General features: G+C 42.7%; 1 protein-coding gene across 5 annotated transcripts in view; it reads right to left on the reverse strand.

Annotated features, from left to right (window-relative positions):
- TNRC6A (trinucleotide repeat containing adaptor 6A) overlaps positions 1-21,754 on the reverse strand; it is a 168,680-nt gene that overhangs the window by 102,843 nt on the left and 44,083 nt on the right. For all 5 annotated transcript variants that reach the window (XM_073636519.1, XM_073636521.1, XM_073636522.1 and 2 more), the window contains one exon: positions 1,590-1,680. In XM_073636519.1, the coding sequence (XP_073492620.1) occupies positions 1,590-1,680 (91 nt within the window). The remainder of the gene's footprint in view (positions 1-1,589; positions 1,681-21,754) is intronic.

The following is a 21,754-nucleotide window of genomic DNA, read 5'->3' on the forward strand; positions in this document are numbered from 1 at the left end:
TGTGCTAGCATGTGGTGCATACTAACACATTATGATATTGCCTTTTTTTTCTTCATAGAGTTTACCACAGCTTTACAGGATAGAATAATGATAGCACATTTTTGCAAGTAAAAAAAATGTGCATTTATTTTTTTTTTTACTATGAGCTTGTAAGGCACTGCACCCGCGTTCAGCAGATTGTGGGTACAATGCCAGGATCCTGCAGACTGTATCTGTCTGCCTGTACCTCGTGCAGGCAGACAGTTACGGAGTAGCAGGAAGAATTAATGGACTATTACAGCGCTTACCAGCACCTTCGCAGTTAATTGAGAACAACAAGCTGTCCTCTGCGGTAGTGGATGGTCCTTGCAGTTCATTCAAAGACCTCTGAGGAGAGGAGGCATGAGCTGGAACCTGTAACATGTCCCATCCTAAACATGGATGGAACATGTAACCTGTAACAAAGGTGAACATATTTAAAATCAGTGGTTCTCAACCCTGTCCTCATGTACCCACAACAGGCCATGTTTGCAGATTTTCCTTTATCTTGCACAGGTGCTTTAAATTAGAGTCAATGGTTTGGTATTTTGGACAGCTATTTTATCTAAGAGAAATACCCAAAACACGGCCTGTTGGGGGGGGGTGGAATTAAAGCGGAGTTCCGCCGTTTTTTTCTTTTTTTTTTTTTTTTTTTTTAAGTCAGCAGCTACAAATACTGCAGCTGCTGACTTTTAAAATATGGACACTTACCTGTCCAGGGCGCCTGCGATATCAGCACCCGAAGCCGATCTATCCCTCGACTGTCGGGTGCTGCCGCCGTCTACCTCGGTAAGGGAATCAGGAAGTGAAGCCTTGCGGCTTCACTTCCTGGTTCCCTACTGCACATGCGCGACTCGCGCTGCGCTATCCCACTGGTCCCTACTGTTTTCTGGGACCGGTCCGTCGCCCAGAATACAGCGGGGGGGGGGCGGGGGGTATTGTGACGTAGATACCAATGGGTGGCTCGGGTATTTATGCCCGGAAGTGGGAGCAAAATAGGTATCTGCTCCCCCCTCCAAGGCGCGAAATGTGACACCGGAGGGGGGGAGGAACCGGAAAAGCAGAAGTTACATTTTTGTGTGGAAATCCGCTTTAAGGACAGGGTTGAGAGCCACCGATTTAAAATAACTATAAAACGAACATTACCACCAAAAGGTTAACTTTTTTAATTTTATTTATTTCAGTTACTTATATAGCGCCATCAATTTACGCAGCGCTTTACATATACATTGAACATTCACATCATTCCCTGCCCTCAAGGAGCTTACAATCTAAGGTCCCTAACACATTCATACATATTGGGGCCAATTTAGACAGAAGGGATTAACCTACCAGCATGTGTTTATGTTGTGGGAGGAAAACGGAGGAAACCCATGCAGGCACAGGGAGAACATACAAACTCCAGGCAGATGGTGTCCTGGTCGGGATTCGAACCAGTGACCCTTTTTGCTTCTAAGTGAAAGCGCTAACCACTACACCACTGTGCTGCCCATTTGTCTTTGGCTGCAAGGGGAAGGGACTACAGCCGCAATCCTTCCTTATCCATCTCCCTTTTCATGAGAATAGTTTACCTTTTTAGCAGCAGCTTCCTTCTTTTTTTTATCGTTCTTACGATTTTTCCTTTCTTCCATTAACTGTACCTCCTCTGCTTGCACCACACTCCTAAAAGACATCAGGATTACATGTTATCAGTCGATCTACACATTGCCTTTATGAATGCTAGAAGAGAAGTTATCCATCTAGTGATGTCATTAAAGTCTCTCTGTATTTATACAAAAAAAATAGTCATGATGGGGCTTATGCAATAATCAGAATATTCAGTCTCGAATTTTCATAAATGTACAGGCTTTACTGTCATTCAACTGTCAATACCGCTATTTCCCACTGAAAGTGGTTGTGAAAGTAGAAGATTTTTTACTTCAAAGTGGAACTTTAGTCAGAAAATGAAGTCCTGCTAGATCACTTCAGGCTGGCCTCTTTTGCAGGTATAGCAAAAATGTAAAAACATTAAAAATAAGTGCCTATACTGTTTAAAAGCAGTAATCCACTGTGTCACCCCGCTGTACACATACTCAGTTGTCCTCTATTTTTCGGCACTGTGCAGAAAATGTAAAGGTCAATCTTCTGACAGCCTAAAGATTTACTGCTGCTTAGGCGCTCTGGGCTTCAGCAAAATGGCAGCTTCCAGCAAGAACAAACAGGAACAATGCTGGAGGCAATTTACAGCACTATTTAATTTTGGTAGCATAATTAATGTGGAATGTATGTTCCTTGCCAAAGAATAATTTATTTTATCAAATTATGGGTAAAGTTCTGCTTTAATGCATTCTTTGCATTAAAAGGTAAAATAATCTTCTGTGTTCTGTTCCCCACCCCAGCTCCCCCTAAATACTTACCTGAGCCCAATCTCAATCCAGCGCTGTGCTCAAGAGCAACCGCTCTCTCCTCATCATTCCCTCCTCACTGGACAGAAGCAGCAGTGGTCAATCACAGCCTGTGAGGAGAGAGCTGGGCCAATCCACAGTCTCAAACACAGAACCCGGCTTGGGAAGAGAACCTGCAAGCAGCTTTCCATGGGGGCACTCAGAAGAGGGGTGTAGCCAAGAGCACCCGCACAGGCCCTTAGAAAGGGAGAATCAGGGCTGCTTTCTGCAAAACCACTGCACAGGGCAGAGAAGTATGACATGTTTGTCATTTTAAAAAATCCCTTTACAATCACTTGAAGTTCTGCAATAATCGAGCAGAAGTCAAGGTCTCATGTATAGTCCGAGACTAGGATTTGTGTGTGTGTGTTCTCGGTGGTGAAGAATTAGCATGACAAGCAATGGAGCCTGCATTTTCAGCAGGTTATTCTGACCTCTGCCAAACATCCTGTAAGCGACAGGCCTGATAGAGTGAGCTGTCAGATTTGGAACACGTCATACGCATACTATCATTTTTGGTCATTGCTGCCAGCAAATTCAGCAGCCAAAACACCATCACAACACAACAGCACATGCTATTCTGCATCCAGCACCCGTGTCATCTCAGCTAGACACTATTAAACCAAAAATGTATTATACTGCAGCTTAACAAACCTCACATTTACCCTTTTTTTTAGGCTTTTTTCCCCTGATAATCCAGCTAGTAACACCTGTCCTAGGGCGTCTCCACCCCACTGGAGGAGCAACAGACACACCCTTCAAATCGGCATTACCAGCCCAGGAGAGGGTAGATGCGCCAAGAGCCTAACTCCAGCTAAAGCCTACTGCATATGATGAGAAAATCGGACGAATGATTGTCTTTCTTTTTTTCTTTTGCATGCTAGTCGCACAACAAGATGATGTAATGTATTGAATTGTTTCCGAGCATGCGCGGTCTTGGTCACTCCATTTTCTTTGTTTTTGGACGAATGCTGTGCTGATTAAACAAAAATAGTTCTGGTAACGTGCGACAAAAAACGTTGTGCTTGTCCCTTCAGATAATTTTGCATAAACTGTTGTGATCGGCTCTCAAAAGCTGTGTACTAACAATCAGATTATCGGGCGATCTGAAAGCAATATTTTTCGTCTGATTTACTCGGCTGCTCAGCATAAGATTTTTTTTAAACATTTACAGTAACTTTTTTTTTCTTTTTTTATCAAGGGGGGGGATAAAGGTTTTACAAGCACCTCTGTCGGTGTTAAAAGGTTCCTCTCAATACTCTGCCACTTTTACTTGAGAGCTTGGTCTGTCAAAGGAAGTTGAAAAAAGGAAAAAACAACCTAAAAAAGGAAACCAATGCTGCTTGCCACATCTAAGAATTAGTAAACTGCAATAATAATTCTATTGTTTTGGGATATATTATAGAGAGGTAATAAATAGATATAGAGAGAGAGGACTGCAAGAGGTTTACCAGGATTATGGCCGGCTTTCTCATGAAACTGGTTGGAGCGGGTCATGATCTGCTGGGACGTTTTCTGAAGCGGGGGGGGGGGGTGACCGTTTACGCCAGTTTGCCCGAAAAATGATCTGACCGTGCGGCCGGCTGCTCCCAATAGGCTATCAAAGAGTGAACACTCGATTCTATGGCCATTACATCACTTCTTGTCAAGGCTGTAAGAAATTTTTTTTTTTTTTTTTTTTTTTTTTTTTTTTGTGGCCCTTGCCTTTAAAAAGGGTAAAGCAGAGATTTGGGGTCTTTTTGAACCCAGATCTCTCCATTAAGAGGACCTGTCATCGTTATATTACAAGGGATGTTTACATTTCTTGTAATAGGAATAAAAGTTCTAAAAAAAGTAAATAAAATTAAAAGGGACCGTGTAAAAATAAAGAAAATTTAAAGCACCTCCACCCCTCCGTGCTCAAGCGCACAAGCAAACGCAATTCCCGCACACATACGTAAACAGTATTCGAAACGCACATGTGAGATATCGCCGTGAACGTTAGAGCGGGAGCAATAATTGTAGCACTAGACTCCCCTCTAACTTTAAACAGGCAGCCTGCAAAGGCGTTTAAAGCGTTGCCTATGGAGACTTTTAAGTACTGTAGTTTGTCGCCATTCTACGAGCAGGCACAATTTAAAAGCGTGACATGTTAGGTATCCATTTACTCGGCATAACATCTTTCACAATGTACAAAAACATTGGAGTAACTATTGCTTTTGTTTTTTTTTTTAATTCATCAAAGTCTATTTTTTCCAAAAAAAAAATTTTGTTTGCAAAACTGCTGAGCAAATACTGTGTGACATAACAATTGAAACAATCGTCATTTTATTCCCTAGGGCAGTGATGGTGAACCTTGGCACCCCAGATGTTTTGGAACTACATTTCCCATGATGCTCAACTACACTGCAGAGTGCATGAGCATCATGGGAAATGTAGTTCCAAAACATCTGGGGTGCCAAGGTTCGCCATCACTGGCCTTGGGTGTCAGGGGGGAGGAAAAAAAAAAAAAAGGTATATTGTTTGAGGGTTGTGTTCCAAGTAATTTTCTAGCAAAAAATAGTGATTTAAGCTTTTAAACAAAAAGTGCCAGAAAAAGCCTGGCCGGGAAGTGGTTAAAGGCCACAGCATCATCCTAACAGCCAAGCAATATTTTTAAGAAACCCCATCCTTGGAAACCTATTTAGTCATGGCATGTTTTTCAATAGCTCTACCAGTCATAACAATAAAAAGCAAAAACCACAAACCATTGCATAACTACTTCAAGTTTTACACCCTCGAAAAAAATATGCCACAACAAGCTTGTCAGATCCCCTCTTACTAAGATTTGAAAATCACAGAATTCTGTTTACATGGGGTTCCTATAAAATATTCACGTACCCCTTTTACTACAGCTTCAGAATAACAGCAAAAGCGTCTGCTAACACTCGTACATATAAAAACACTAATGAGGGAAATAAAAGGAATGATTATATACAAAAAGCAGTCCATGTTCCGTAAATAAACCACAAAGACTGCAAGCCCTTCACTGCAAATAACTGAATGAAAGCAACAATTGTTACCGCAGGAATTCTGCTGTAGAAGAACACAACAATCCCTTATTATTCTGGCCATTCTACACCGACTTTGCTAAATAGAGATCACACACAAAAAAAAAAGACAAACATCAGCAAACCAATCAGCGAATAACTCCCCTGACAAGCTAGCAGAAGACATGCAAATTGGAGGTTTGCTATGGAAATCTTGAAAATCATAACAAGGAGTCTGCAGCTGACTGAACGCAGAAGGCGTGCAGAGAACAGCCACGAATTACACAATTCTATTAACAGGGTCTTTATTATAGTTTGCCAGATAATAATAAAAACCAGATCATATTAATTACACAGTAGAGTACTCGCTGGAGATTATGCGTCTAATTATCAGTGCTTTCAAAATTGCAGAGCCAGATATCCCAAACTGTGTGTAAGAGTAAGTGAGCCCCTTGATAATTCTCTCTATTGTCATTGGCTGCCTTCTGGAGCGCTACAAGAAAACAATAACTCCCTATCTTGCACAGCGCAATGTAAACATTACCATTTAATCACTAGGAGTGCGATCGACGTGGCACTGTATTGTACAGGGGAATCTAATATGAAGATTGTGGAATGAACATAAAAAGTAAACAAGTGCCCTGGATTAAGAAAGTACATACTATAGAGGGATATGCTTTGTTCATATTTCGTGTCTGAGGTTTACAACCACTTTAATGCCCAGACATTGCACAGATGGTTTCATAGGGCTCTGCGGTTCTGTAAAGCACACTCAAGGTGCACTACCGCAAGAATGCTTGAGCGCTCAATGACAGCTTCCGGTCGTGGGGGGTTGATTTACTAAAACTGGAGAGGGAAAAATTTGATGCAGCTGTACTTGGTAGCCAATCAGCTTCTATCAGCAGCTTGTTCAATTAAAGGGTAACTCCACTTTCGTGGGGAAAAAAAATAGCAAATAAAAAATATAGCGCATATAATTGCGACAATAATCATATCGTAATTGAATGTCATTAAAAAATTACCTTTCCTTTTCAATCTGCAGCGCTGTAATTTTCTGAGAATGCATTGCAATATGGCTACCTGGAGTTGATCTGTACATAGAGTGTATACTGACCACTCCCCAGAAACATTTCCTGCTTGTGTGATTGGCTTACCAATTTCCCCAGAAGTCTGCCTAAGATACAAATCAGATTTCAGGCATCCCCTGCAACAAAAATGTCATTTTTGGAGAGATATTTTCAATAGGAGCACATCTAAAAGGGATGCAGGCCCAGCAAATTTCCTCATTAGTGCTTTCCAGCTGATAGTAATTATGAAACCACTCCCATTAGAGCCACTCAGAACAGAGGCACAGACTACAGCAGGCCATACACGGTCGAATTTCGAACAAATTTTCTTTTCAAAATCAGAAAGTTTGTTTTTTTTTGTGATCCGATGATGCCATCATTGATTTTCGAAATTCAGCCGACCACTTCTGGCGTTCACACTCACTGAAAGAGCCACTGGGTAGCGAGGGTAAGGGGTTAATGTAATGCACATGAATTTGTGGTACATTAAAGGTAATACCACTTTTCATGTTTTCTGTCCTGGAGAAGACAGAAAATGATGGCAAAAATGATAAAGATATGTGGGTTTTTTTAGTACCATGCAGAGGGGGTTAGTACTGAGGTCAAGGTTTTTATCATTCTCTACATCTTTTACAAAATCTATTCTCTTTAAAAAGTCAAGTACCTCTCAATTGTGATCCCCCTCTCCCTCGATCGCGATCCCCCTCTCTTTCTCCCATTTAGGCATTAACCACACCAGAAATTTTCATTCCCTTTTTTTATTTAACTATACTAGAAATTATAAATAACGTAATAGTTCTACTAATATCACCTGTGATTACTATTTACCAACACTGGGCACAGATCACCCACTTAAAGAACAAACAACTCTGGTTTTAAAGTGTACTACTACATGCTTTAGTGAAAAAGCCATGGCAAAGAGCTAAAGTGGTTGCATACCCTTTTTTTAATTTTTACCTACAGGTAAGGCTATAATAAGGCTTACCTGTAGGTAAAATGAATATCTACTAAACCTGTACAGTTTAGGAGATACTCACTTTGCATGCTGACGTCAGCGGCGCACGCACTGTGACAGCCCGTATGAAGGTCCGGCAGTTGCTGCCGGACCTTGCCAGGAAGAAGAATATGGCGGCTCCGGACATTCACAGCACCGGAGCTGCGAACCCAGAAGAAACGTCGAAGGAACATGTCAGCTCCCTCGGCTTGGACCGGGATTCAGATGCCGAGACCCCGTTCTAAGGCGAGTATTTCATAATGAACTAGTATGCGCTGCATATTGGCTCATTATGCCTTTGCCTTACAAGTTTTTTTGTTTTAAAAAAAATAAATAATTCTGTGCGGGTATACAACCACTTTAAACTGACAGTAAACTCACATTTTTTTGTAAAATAAAATGTTTAAATTGAAAGAATATCTCAAACAAGCATTTCTCTGCTGTTCTCAGACTTCCTGTTTTAGGGTGGCTACGCTTGTTCTCCACATCCCTTGTGTATGTGAAAGTAGCCACCCTTTCCTGATTGATCCAAAGATGGACTACACATCTACATGCAGACACATTCAGCTCTATGGGAATTGTAATATGTATAGAGCAGAGCATGTGACAAATAGCAGCACTGCTTGCTCTACACCAGTGTGCAGTGAAGTGCATCAGTAGAGGACAGAAAACATGCACAGGACAAAAAGGTAGCCTGAAAACAAAATAAGAGACTTTTGAACAATAATGGGGGGAAAAAAGAAAAAAAAAAAACCCCACAGCCATTGTATACTTGATATTTTAGAACGACCGATGGAAAAAAGAAAAAACAAGTTAATTGTCACTTTAAGGGAAATGCTCAGCGCAGCTGCTCTTGCCACCAAAGTGAAGGATTGCTGGCAGAACCCCCCAGGCGGTCTTTGATCTCCTGTACACAGCGACACATCTAAAAGGTCAATAATCAAATCAACACTGCAGGTTTTTCCCTGTTAATACAGCATACACTTCATCTTGGCTAGATGTACCGGAGCAGAAGCCCCGAGATAGACCCCTTTCATACTAGGGTGGTGCGGGCATTAGCGGGAATTTTCGGCTGCTAGCGGTGCGCCTTTAACCCACACTAGCAGCTGAAGAAAGGGTTACTAGCGCCCGCGTTGCTGCGCTTCAGCATCGCTGCCCATTCATTTCAATGGGAAGGGCGTTTTGGGAATGGTGTATACACCGCTCCTGCACCACCACAAAGATGCTGTTAGCAGGACTTTTTTTCCCGTCCTGCAAGCGCACCGCCCCAGTGTGAAAACACTCGGGCTTTCACACTGGGGTGGCTTGAGAGGCGTTTTACAGGCGCTATTTTTAGCGCTAAAACGCCTGAAAAGCGCCCCAGTGTGAAAGGGGTCTTAGGATGAAGAGCCAAGTTGCAGTTTCATTTATGTAACACTAACATAGGGATGGAAAATTGCCAGAAACCAAACATCAAAAAGTTACATCCACTCAGGCCTGGTTCACACCTATGCAGGTTGCAGTTTGTATATTTCAGGTGCATTTTGCGTTTTTCAATACACGCTTTTGATCCATTGAAGTCTATAAAACCAAAAACCAGAAAAAACATCCCTGGCCCTTTCCATAAAATGCACAAATGTGAACTGCATCTGCAGGAAACCATGTTAAATGGACTGTAGTGTGTTTCTGCAAAACTGAAAACGCACTAAAAAATGCACAGGTGCGAACCAGGCCTAACTCCAAAACTTGTTCTGATGTCAATATGGCTTTATGACCGTCCCCCCGTCAGAACACAACAGATCGCTGTACTAATATTCAGATTGTTAGTACAGCGGCTCCGACCTCAGTTGTCAGTTTTTTTCATTCAACCCGCTGGGACGAATGAAAAAAAAAAAATAGTAGTGTGTACTAGGCTTAAGTTTTTTTTTTTTTGTAGGTCTCTGCAAGGACACAAAGAAAACAATTGTTCTCTATGTGCCTTGTTCACACCGTAACACTGCTGTCACATGAGTTTTTTTTTTCTGAGCAGAAATACAGAACAAAAATTCTCTGCAAAGGCACAAAGAAAACTGCATACATGCTGTAGATTTCTGAACAGAAAAAAAAAATCTGCACATGATATCAGTGTTGTGGGGTAAACAGAGAACAACTGCTTTCTTTGTGCCCTTGCAGAAACAGATGCAGAAAAACGTGCATCTCTGCACATGGTGTGAACGAGGCCTAAATCAATCGGTCTGCCTCTGCACTCCCCCTCATCCCTGACCATCTTCCTCCCAGGCATTCTTCAGGGTTTGTTGTCCTTGGCATGTACATAGGAGTTACTGCCTCTTAGTACCCAATGCAGAGATTCTACACTGAGCTGCGCATGCGTAGACTACTGTACAATTAGAAAAACAAAAAAAATATGTAGGCAGGGAGGGCGCATTTGTGGCAGGACCTACAGAATCTCCTCTGTCATAAGAAGCTGTCACCATTTTTTTTTTTTTTACTCACTAAAAAGTTGTGGTAAAGGCACTTTACCGTGGCCCAGCCCCACCCTCTCTCTCCTCATTGGCTCACTGACTGACAGCAGTGGGAGCCAATGGCGCTTTGCTGCTGTCTCAACCAATGAGGGAGAGTCCCAGACAGCCAAGTCTCTCATGCAACCCCCCCCCCAATACTTACGTGAACTCCCTCCGATCCAGTAACGTTGCATGAGAGACTCAGCTCAGACTCTCCCTCCTTACTGTCCGAAACAGCAGTGAAGCGCCATTGGCTTCTGCAGCTGTCAAAGTCAGTGAGCTAATAAGGAAAGTGAGGGGGCAGGCCAGGCCGCAGCTCAGTGTCTGCATGGATACACTGAGCTGTGGCTCAGCTGCCCCATAGCAAGCTGCTTGCTGTGGGGGCACTTAACAGGAGGGAGGGGCCAGGAGCACCAAAAGGGGACTCGAGAAGGAGGACGGGGCTGCTCTGAAAATCCACTGCAACGGAGCAGGTAGGTATAACAACATGTTTGTTATTTCTATAGGGAAAAAAAAAAATAGACTTTAGTATCACTTTAAATTCCGCTTTACCTGCCTGCATACACTTGGTTTTTGCCCAATAGGAGGGGACCAGGCCAGCATTCAGGCTAAATTTGGGGGAAATGGGTGTTAACCCCTAAACTTGGAGAAACCAGCAGCAGTACAAAAATTTGTGGAAACCAACACATTATATCCTATATTTAGCGCTTCAAGCCTCAGTTCCCACTATTGTGGTGCAGGAAACCGCAGGCGATTCGGTCAGGAATCGCATCACATTCCTGTTCAAAACACATGATTCTTTGCAGTGTGATTTGAGCTCATTCATTTTGTACGGCTCAAATGGCACCACACAAAAAGTGCAGGCACCTTTATTTTTATGCACTGGAATTGGATCGCATGGGCGTTCATTCACACAAATCGCACTGCGTTTTGCCGACTGTATTTAGGGTGTCATTGACACCCACAACGGTTGGCATGAACGGAGTCGGATTGTCATGCAGTGTAGGAAACCAACAGGAAACACTGCAAATCCCATACCGCAATAGTATGTACCGCATATATTCACATGGCATATCTCAGGAGGCTTCAGGCGAGGCACTGGAAGAGGAACCTTGCGCTCATCAGTGGGTTGGTTGTCAGAACCAAGAGACAGCTGGTGACGAGAGAGAGAGAGATGCACAGGAACCATCATGCAGCACGAGAGTGGTAGAGCACAGCAGGACTAGACAATATTAGATTTGCTGGGCATGCAAGTATGTAAAGTACAGGTGCATCTCATAAACTTAGACCATCAAAAAGTTATTTTATTTCATGATTAAAATTCAAAAAGTGAAACTCATTCTATAGATTCATTACACACAGAGTGATATATTTCAAGCTTGTTGGCTTGTACTATGTTGGCTCACTGAAAAGTATGCCCATGTACAGTATGCTTACTTGGTCGGGGCTCCTTTTGCATGAATCACTGCATTAATGCGGCGTGGCATGGAGGCGAACAGCCTGTGGCACTGCTGAGGTGGTATGGAAGCCCAGGTTGCTTTAATAGCGGCCTTCAGCTCATCCGCATTGTTGGGTCTGGTGTGTCATCTGCCTCTTGACAATACCCCACAGATTCTCTATAGGGTGATTGGCCAGCAAATTTGCCTGACCTATCAAGCACAGCGATACCATGATCATTAAACCAGTTATTTGTACTTTTGGCAGTGTGGGCAGGATCCAAGTGCTGCTGGAAAATGAAATCAGCATCTCCATAAAGCTGGTCAGCAGAGGGAAGCATGAAGTGCTCTAGAATTTCCAGGTAGAGGGCTGCGCTGACTTTGGACTTGAAAAAACAAAGTGGACCAACACCAGTAGATGACATGGCTCCCCAAATCATCATAGACTGTGGGAAAATATGCATTCCCCGACCAGCGCACGATGATGTACGTCAGAACAATGATACAGCTGGGGAAATGGGCGTACAGGTACATCCCCTTTAAATTGCGGCATAGTGGGCTCACGTGCGCCCGCCGCATACTCCGTGAGCATGCCCGTGGGTCCCGCGAACTCGATGTCCGCCGGGGGCCCACGATTGTGTCAGAGCGGCAGAACGGGGAAGCAAACTAGGCATTTCCCTGTTCTGCCTAGCAACACGACACAGATATACTGCTCCCTGTCATCGGGAGCAGTGATCTCTGCCATGTTCTAGTGAGACAATCCCCCCCCAGTTAGAATCACTCCCTAGAACACACTTAACCCCTTGATAGCCCCCTGGTGTTTAACCCCCATCCCTTCCAGTGTCATTTACACAGTAATCAGTGCATTTTTATAGCACTGATCGCTGTATAAATGACAATGGTCCCAAAATAGTGTCAAAAGTGTCCGTGATAATGTCGCAGCCACAATAAAAATTTTTACTAATAAAAAAAAAAAAAGGACTAAAAAAAAATGCCATAACTCTATCCCCTTATTTTTGTAGACGCTATAACTTTTGTGCAAACCAAACATTATACATTTATTGCGATTTTTTTTTTTTTTTTTTACCAAAAATATGTAGAAAAATACATATTGGCCTAAACTGTTTTTTTTTTCAAAATTGTCACTATTTTTTTGTTTATAGTGCAGAAAATAAAAACCGCAGAGGCGATCAAATACCACCAAAAGAAAGCTCTATTTGTGGGAAAAAAAAGGACGTCAATTTTGTTTGGGTGCCACGTTGCACGACCGCGCAATTGTCAGTTAAAGTAGATGCAGTGCCGTATCGCAAAAAGTGCTCTGATCAGGAAGTGATTAAGATTTAAATCAAGTTGATTTAAATCAAATCCACAATGATATAAACTTACTTTTTGATGATATTCTAATTTTAATGATCTGTATGTATAACCAAAACAAAGAGGAGAAAGAGAAGATTAAAAAAAAAAAAAGTGAAATTATATAGAGATAGAAACACACATGAAATGCCTCTTTAAATGTTAAATATACAGTAATGATAAAATAAAGAAAAGTGGATGGAGGGTTTACCAAAGCAGAAGATGATTGTTTATGACACTGTTACTGTTCCTAGGCATCCTAAATAGAAAGCTGTGAAAGAGTTAACCCATTCAATCAGGCTTCCTCTGGACTTTTCTGTTGTCATTCAGCTGTTTGCTTTGTAGTTATACATCACTATGACAAGTACAGATAAAGAGTCCAAGGGTCACTTGTGTAATAATTACTTTTAGTACAGAAGTAGATATGTACTTTAGTAGAAACAATACAGTAAGTCGATATTACAATCATAAGCTAATTTTACAAAGGATTTTAGAAATGATGATTTTAGAAATGATAAAAATTAAAGGGGTTGTAAAGGTATTTTTTTTAATTAACATGTTATACTTACCTCCACCGTGCAGCTTGTTTTGCACAGAGTGTCCCCGAACCTGGTCTTCTGGGGTCCCTCAGCGGCTGTTTCAGCTCCTCCCCGCAAGGAATCAACACCTTAATGCGAGCTCCCTCGCATGGTTTTGAGTGCTTGCGGGCGCGGCTATAGCTGCTCACTGTATCACTCGTCCCCGCCCCCGGCGCGCCGCGTCATTGGACGTGATTGACAGCAGCACGAGCCAATGGCTGCGCTGCTTTCAATCCATCCACTGTAACTAATCAGTGGCCAGGCTGAGCGGCAAAGAGGATGACTGGAGCAAGCGCGGGACTTTTGAGGGGTCAGGTAAGTAAAACCGGGGGGCTGGGGGGGCCTGTATTGTCGGATGTTTTTTCACCTTAATGCATAGAATGCATTAAGGTGAAAAAAACTTTTACCTTTACAACCCCTTTAAATACTTTATGGGGTTGATTTACTAAAACTGGAGTTTGCAAAATCTAGTGCAGCTCTGCACAGAAACCAATCAGCTTCCAGGTTTTAGCCTAGGTTCACACAGACTGCAGGTTAGAAATTTGCGAGAGTTCAGCTGAACTCGCACATTTCAAACTGGCAATGCAATCCAACTTCAGTGGCGATTTGACAGACATCTGTGCGGGTTCATGCACAAATGTCTATACAAATCCCCCCCCCCGAAGTCGCCAAAAGTAGTACAGGAAATACTTCTGGGAATCGGTGTGGTGCAAAGCCGGTGCCGCACAGGCTCAGACGGTGCAATAGCCGCTGATTTGACATGTCAAATCAGGCCCAATGTGAACGTGGGCCTATTGTCAAAGCTTAGCTGAAGTTAGCGGATTGGCTACCACGCACAGCTGCACCAAATTTTGCACTCTCCAGTTTTAGTAAATCAATCCTGTATGTCAACCTCAGACAACGATTTATAGGCTTTACCAACAACAAAAGTAGAACTCCAACCTATACTTTTTTTGGATAGGGGAGTGAGGAAGGGTTTAAATCTCAGAGATATTTAGTACCAGCTCTCCCCTTAATTGTGGTCTCTGTGACCAACCATCATTAACAAAGGAAGTGAAGGGAAATCTCCCCATTAGAGGGCTTTCACACCGAGCCGCCCATATTTTTAGCGGCGTTTTACCGTCGGATTTGCTTGTTTTGTTTTTTTGTTTTTTTTAAATGTTTAGGTGTTTTTAAACTAGCCTTGCTGGAGGTAAATGTCTTTTTTGCATGTGTGCGCTGTAATATTTTCTTCTAATTTTGTTTGGGAGCCACGTCGCATGACCGCGCAATTGTTGGTTTTGCGACACAGTGCCGAATCGCAAAAAACGCTCTGCTCAGGAAGGGGGAAAAAAATCTTCCGGGGCTGAAGCGGTTAAACCTGAACGGCGCATATTTGTGTTCTTTTGTTTGTGCTGGGAGCACGCGCCCAGCGCCGAGACCAGGCACTCACCAAGCGTGTGAACACCCATGTGCTCCAATTCTGGTGCGGACAAATAAAGGGTTCTGCACGAGTCTGGTCCAAATGTGATGCAAAATCAGCCAGTTTGTTTGTCTGAATTCGCATCGCACAGACATAGCATGTGATGTCTGGCATTGCACCAGTGTGAACCGGCCCTAAATCAAGGTCTGATCTAGGTCAGTGTCAGAGTTAGTGTTAGGGCCAAAGGTCAAGATTGGGGTCTATATATTTTCGTAAAGTTTTTTTAAATGGCATTTTTTAAATTAATGCCCATGTGTTTTAGGTATGATTAACAAGAAATGCTTTCAAATGGGACACAGTTTACCAAAAAAATAAAAAATACAAAACCCTGAAGGGTTTAACGTTTTATTTTTTATAGAAGAAAAGTTCTGGCTCAAGATATACTTTACATTGAACATCATAAAATTAGAAGGTGTCCCGATTTTAAGTTCACATTTCATCAGCAAATCCCATTATCACCGAACAAGAAGCAACCTCTCCATTGCCGTAGGCTTCTGAGATCTCTTTTGTGACCTAAAGTCATGGCAGTCTTTATTAAATGGTCTCTGACTACTATTCCACTGATAGTGCTTCATGTTACAGACTGCAAAGAGTCAATTGTATGAAATCATAAAGTTCCTACTGCTGTCCCTATGGCTTTGACTATCTGTAGCTTGTTTGGTTCCTCAGACTGCCACTCCCTCTCCCAGTATTATGCAAGTACAAGATCAGATAAAATTAGATCTAATCAACCTGTGATAAAGTATCTACAAAAGACTACAAGTTATTAAAGGACACATCTCGCCCTGAGGTTGAAGTTCTGGCAGTCCCCCTTCCTTGAATTCCTCAATGCAAAGTGACAAGCTTATCCAACACCCACACTTTCTGGAAGAGCGGAATCTTACAGAACTCAGATTTTGGAGCTGGGGGTTAAAACGGCATATAAAGTGCCCCAGCCAGGTACGAATAAAAATGAGACCTACTCCTGTTGGCTTTTATAAGCTGTTTTATCCATTCGTTTACAAAGTTTAAATAGACAGTTCTGCAAGAACCGCACGACCAGAGGAGCTGGATGGCAAGATTGTGCAACACCCATTGTTACCCTGGCGGGGGATAGGGGGGAGTGCAGGGTGCATTTTTCTTTTTTACCTATCCGCTAATTGTTAAGTGGTTCTAAAGCCCCAAGTTTTTTTTTGTTTTTTTTTTTACTTTCATGCATTCTATATGCATGAAAGTAAAAAAACATTCTGCAGCTCTTTTGGCTCTGTCCCTCCTCCCTGTGAAGATCGATAGCAGAAGCCATTGGCACCCACTCCTGTCAATCAACTTCAGTGACGAGGGAGTGGGGCAGAGTCCTGCTGTCTTTGTCAATGGATGAAGCAGCAGGGCTCAGGAGCGAGTCCGCACGAGTGCCCCTGTGGAAATTGGTTTCCTATTGGGGGCACCAGCAAGACAGGAGGGGACAGGAACACTAGCAGGGGACTTGAGGAGGAGAATCAGGGCAGCCCTGCAATTCATATGGCACAGAGCCATATGATCTGCTACCTCTCCCCCCCCCTCCGCTGACATATTTGGCACCTTTCAGGGAGGAGGAGAGAACAGATACCAGTTTGTGACAGGTACCTGTCACCGTCCCTTGGAAGTTCGGGCCCCCCCTCCTCTGTCCACTGCCGGGCCAGTTAGAAAGCGGAATGCGCTTTGCGCATGCGCAGTAGGGTACTGGCTTTGAAGCCAAAAGGCTAAACTGCCGGGTTCCCTTATCACGATTTGCGGAGGCAGCACACGAGAGCCGATCCGAACATCGGCTGGGGTACCGACTTTGCAGGCTCCCTGGACAGGTAAGTGTCCTTATATTAAAAGTCAGCAGATACAGTATTTGTTGCTGCTGACTTTGTTTTTTTTTTTTCACCCCAGGCTGGAACACAGCTTAAAAAAAAAAATTAAAAAATTCCATAACCACCACTTTAAAGTGGAGATCCACCCTAAAATAAAAAATTACTTGAATATTATATACTTACCAGAAACCCCTGTTGCTAGGCAGTCTTCCTAATCTGCCTCTTCCTATACCGCGGCGCTGTTCCTTCACTTCCTCCTCTTCGGTGAGCTGCCCTGTTGTCTTCTGGGACATGTGTGTGTCCCAGAAATCAACAGGGCCATTCACAAAGCCCTGCGCAACTCGCGCATGCGCAGTAGGAAACGGGCAGTGAAGCCGCAAGGCTCCACTGTCTGTTTCCCTTTGTTAAAGATGGCCAAGACGGATCGGCCTGGGGGTGGGGGGGGGGGGGGGGGGGGGGCGGGGAGACATCGCGGGCTCCCTGGACAGGTAAGTGTCCTTATTAAAAGTCAGCAGCTACAGTGTTTGTAGCTGCTGACTTAAAAAAAAAAATAAAAAAAATCGTGGCTGGAACACCGCTTTAAAGTGGAGGGTCACCCTAAAAAAAAAAAAAAAAAAAAAAAAATTACATCTAAATGTTCCTAAAAATCTGGAGAAAAAAAAAAAAAAACTTACCAGAAATGGCTGTTGCTAGGCAGATCGTCCTAATCTGCCACTTCCTACACCGCAGTGATCTTCAGTCTACTCCTCACGTTGTCTTCTGGGAACTGTGTGTGTCCCACAACACAGCGCGCCCCATTCACTAAGCGATCCGCGACTTGCGCATGCGCAGCAGGAAACGGGCAGTGAAGCCGCAAGGCTCCACTGCCCGTTTGCCCTAGTTTGAATGGAGGCGCCGGGACCCGAGGGACGGGTTGGCCTCAGGCGGCTGACATCGCGGGCACCAGGAACGGGTAAGTGTGCTTATTAAAAGTCAATGCCTGTAGCTGCTGACTTTTAATTTTTTTTTTTTCTCCAGCTGGCCCACCGCTTTAAGGAAGCCAACATGTGCTGGCTTCCTTAACAATCAGCTATTTACAGGTTATTAAGAACGCCAACAGATGCCCGCTCTTTAACCAGCAAAAACGCACCTAAAAAAGCACCCTGTGTGCATTTTTGGTGCATGTTTGTTGTGGTTCCCATTGACTTTAATGGACGGCACATCTTTTGGAAAAGCGCAAAGCTGCATCATGCAGGTCTTTTCAAACCACAGCGCAAATGCAGTGCAGCAAAATGAAAAATCTCATGGGATTTAACAGGAAATAATTTTGATGCGCACTTGTCCCGCTGGAAAGAGGTTTTCCAGCGTGGCAAAATCGCATCAGCGCGAAAGAGCCCGTAGTGTAGCTAGCTATATATCAGCAGAGAAAAGGAGAGGAATGTGCAGCTACTACTAATCTCTGCTACAAAGCTGCTCTTTTGACATGGCTCTAAGAGTCCAGTGTATCCTGAATGCAGGGATACAGCACTGCTCAGTCATTTCTGAGGAATTTCATCTGGCTCAAAGTACAAGTTAAAGCCTGACTAGCTGTTTGTGTTTCTGGCACAGAATGGAAAGCTTTCTGCTTAACGAAGCTGACTTCATTTCAAGAATTTCCATAACATAAAAACACTTTGCCAAGCCGTGTTCGGATAAAGGTTATGGGTTATTACCACTTTTATTATCAGAGAAGGAAAGGGAAGCATTTCTTATGAAGCTAAAGATAAAAAAATGCAAAAACGGTGGGTATAAAAACAGGGTGGATAAAAAAAACAAAAAAACAAAATCAAGGATTAAAAAAATAAATACAAAATAAAATTCTGATTTTTTAAATCAAAATTTTAATAAAACGCTTTTGGAGAAAAAAAAAAAAAAAAAAAAAAATCTATCCAAAAGATAGTTTTTTTTTTAAGATACATTAAAAAAATTTAGCTAATGCAGCATGAAATGGAGCTTAGTTATGCAGCATGAGGCTGTATATTCTGCAATATTTACATTTTTGGTAAACTCATTCAATGAATCCAAGCTCTGCAAGCTGAGATAACATGCACTGCATTTCACAGTAAACAGGAGATAAAACAAAGGTCAGGAATATTCCTTTAGCCCATTGTTTTGCAAATTTATGTACACTACAAACTGTATGATTGAATAATTTGAGATCGCTGTTTTACTAATCTGACAGCTTATTATTCTAAATAGGAAACCATTTTGTTTGAAAATATTAAAGCTTCTAACTACCAGCAAGAATAAGTCCTTACATGTAAAGAGCACCTGTCATTTCAGATCCATCATGGCAGCGCCTGTTAGCGGGCATCCACTCACCTGCTGCCATGTCCCTCACCTTGTTGTGTCACTGCCACATCACCAGCCGTCCCATTAAAGTGAATGGGACTGTGTCAACAGCGGGTTAGAGGAGGAGCCACTGCGGACAGAGATGACAGTTGCTCTTTAAAAATTATGATTTAAATCGACTCTTTTCACTAGTCATTTAAATCAAATCCACCCTGATGCCAAGTAAAGGCAAGAGGTGTTCCCTTGAAAGCCAACATGGACTCGATTTGGTCTTCCCACATCACTGATTACAGCAGACCTGGAGGCGATTCCTTTAATTTATTACATGCCTTTACTTGCTATGCGTTTGGAATTATGTTTGTCACTTATCTTTTACCTGCTTGCCAACCAGCCGCTGGCATTATAATGCGGCAGGTTGGCACAGCTGCACAAACTGCCGTAGGTGTACGCTTTAAGAGCTATGGGGGGGCCCGTGCGCGATGCCGGAGCCGATGCGCGTGGCCGGCGGCTGCAAAGTCCGCCAGCAACCCGCGATCGCTCTTCAGAGCCAGAACAAGGATATGTCAATGTAAACAGACAGATCCCCGTTCTGTCAGGATAGTAGAGAGAGATTTGCTGGTTCCTAGTAATCAGGGACAGCGATCTCTTTCTACTCCCTGTAGGTCCACACACCGAGGGAATACTAAACTCCTTGATCACCCCTAGTGTTAACCCCTTCCCTGCCAGTGACATTTATACAGTAATCAGTGGTTATTTTTAGCTCTGATCGCTGTATAAAATGTCAATGGTCCCAAAAAAAGTGTCTGACCTGTCAACTGTAATGTCGCAGTCCTGCTAAAAATCGCTGACCACCACCACGACTAGTAAAAAAAAAAAAATAAATAAATAAAAATGCCATAAATATATCCCCTATTTTGTAGACGCTATAACTTTTGCGCAAACCAATATACGCTTATTGCGGGGTTTTTTTTACCAAAAGTATGTAGAAGAATACAAAATTGGCCTAAATGGATGAAGAAATTATAATTTTTTTTTTTTTTTTGGATATTATAGCAAAAAGTAAAAAAATATTGTGTTTTTTTTTTTTTCTTCAAAATTGTCGCTCTTTTGTTGTTCATAGTGCAAAAAATTAAAAACCGCAGAGGTGATCAAATACCACCAAAAAGAAAGCTCTATTTGTGGGAAAAAAAGGACATCAGTTTTGTTTGTGTACAACGTTGCGGTGCCGTATCGCAAAAAATGGCCTGGTCATTAAGGGGTAAATCCTTCCAGGGCTGAAGTGGGTATGATATTATATTATAGTAATGCACTAGAGGTCAGTGCATCCTTCTCTTCTTGTTTTGCATTTAAAACTTCATATTTACCTTCTACAGCAAGCAGGTCTTCTATAAGGAGAAGAGGGAAGTGCTGGGAAGCAAACAGGCTCTCCTGCTGTGCATAGTGCTGTCAGTCTAACACAACGTTTGCTTACGTGCTTTATCATTAGGGTGCTGCTCCTTCACTAATTAAGAACTGTAGTATGTTCATGGAAAAGGCATACTGCCTAATTGCAGTGTACAAAAGTGAGGTCTCTGACCTGGCTGTGCCATCTGGCAGAGGTGCAAGGATGACTGAATCACAAATCTTTTGGCAAATAAGACAAACAACACACAAGTATTTGAGCTGTCTAATAAGGTGCCCATCTACAGTATAATGTTGCTCTAAAAGCACATCTATAAAATGACAGGAAAAATATAAAACATTTATATAAATTACAATGTGGCTGATATTGCACCTTTGTATGTCTTGGAAACACACTAAAGAAAAACCCTTGAATGCAAAAGATAAAATATTGTACAGTTATAGACTAAATAAAAGCAGCCAGCCCTCACTCTACTTTGATAGAGAAGCAACTCAAATACAGAGTTTAATGCAACCAACAATAGACTGCAGCACACACACACAATGCACCCATGAATAAAAGGCCAGTGCACACTGCTAAATGCTGACAACAGTTGAAAGTACTGAGTGGACATGGCAGACGCTTGCCTGTTCAACTTTTGTCTGTTCTATTCAGGGATAAAAGTGGTGGATCAATTGTATTTTGGAATTCAGCATGTGTTAACACTAGCACTGTAAGGGAATGCGGTGCTGTGTGAATCAGAGGTGGTAAAAACAGAGAAATAACAGATGAAAATCCCAACTGAAAAACACCACCATGCAATACTGAATTAAAGAGGAAGTAAACCCTGATGGGTGTTACTTCCTCTTTGTTTCCCTTCAAAGGTAAAGCATAATGGGCTACTATGCACCGCATAGTAGCCCATTATGTGTCACTTACCTGACACAGGAGCCTGTGATGTCACCGCTGTCCCCTCTGCTACAGAGCATCCATCTTCTTTCCGGGTATCGTGGCTCCGGCGCTGTGATTGGCTGGAGCCGCAATGACGTCACTCCCGCGCATGGGAGCCGCCACTAATGGCATATTGCCGTTAGCAGCGGCATGCTCAGTGTGCCTGCGCGCCGCTGTCTACGGCGCATGCGCCGTAGACAGCGGTGCCTGTCTTTTTGCAAATATCTCCTAAACCATGTAGGTTTAGGAGATATATCTTGGACCTACAGGTAAGCCTTAATCTAGGCTTACATATAGGTCAAAGTGGTCTGTAAGGGTTTACAACCACTTTAAAGACCACCAGGCAAACATGTTCAACTTTCTGTAGTTCACTTCTGATTCACTTCTAAATGTGTAAACAAAACCTATAAGGATTACAATCTCAAGGAAGATATGTGGGTATGGGATAGAATCGGGTCCATAATGTAGTAGTTCCGTTT

This window comes from Aquarana catesbeiana, linkage group LG06 (genome assembly GCF_042186555.1).
Source record: "Aquarana catesbeiana isolate 2022-GZ linkage group LG06, ASM4218655v1, whole genome shotgun sequence".
NCBI lineage: Eukaryota > Metazoa > Chordata > Amphibia > Anura > Ranidae > Aquarana > Aquarana catesbeiana.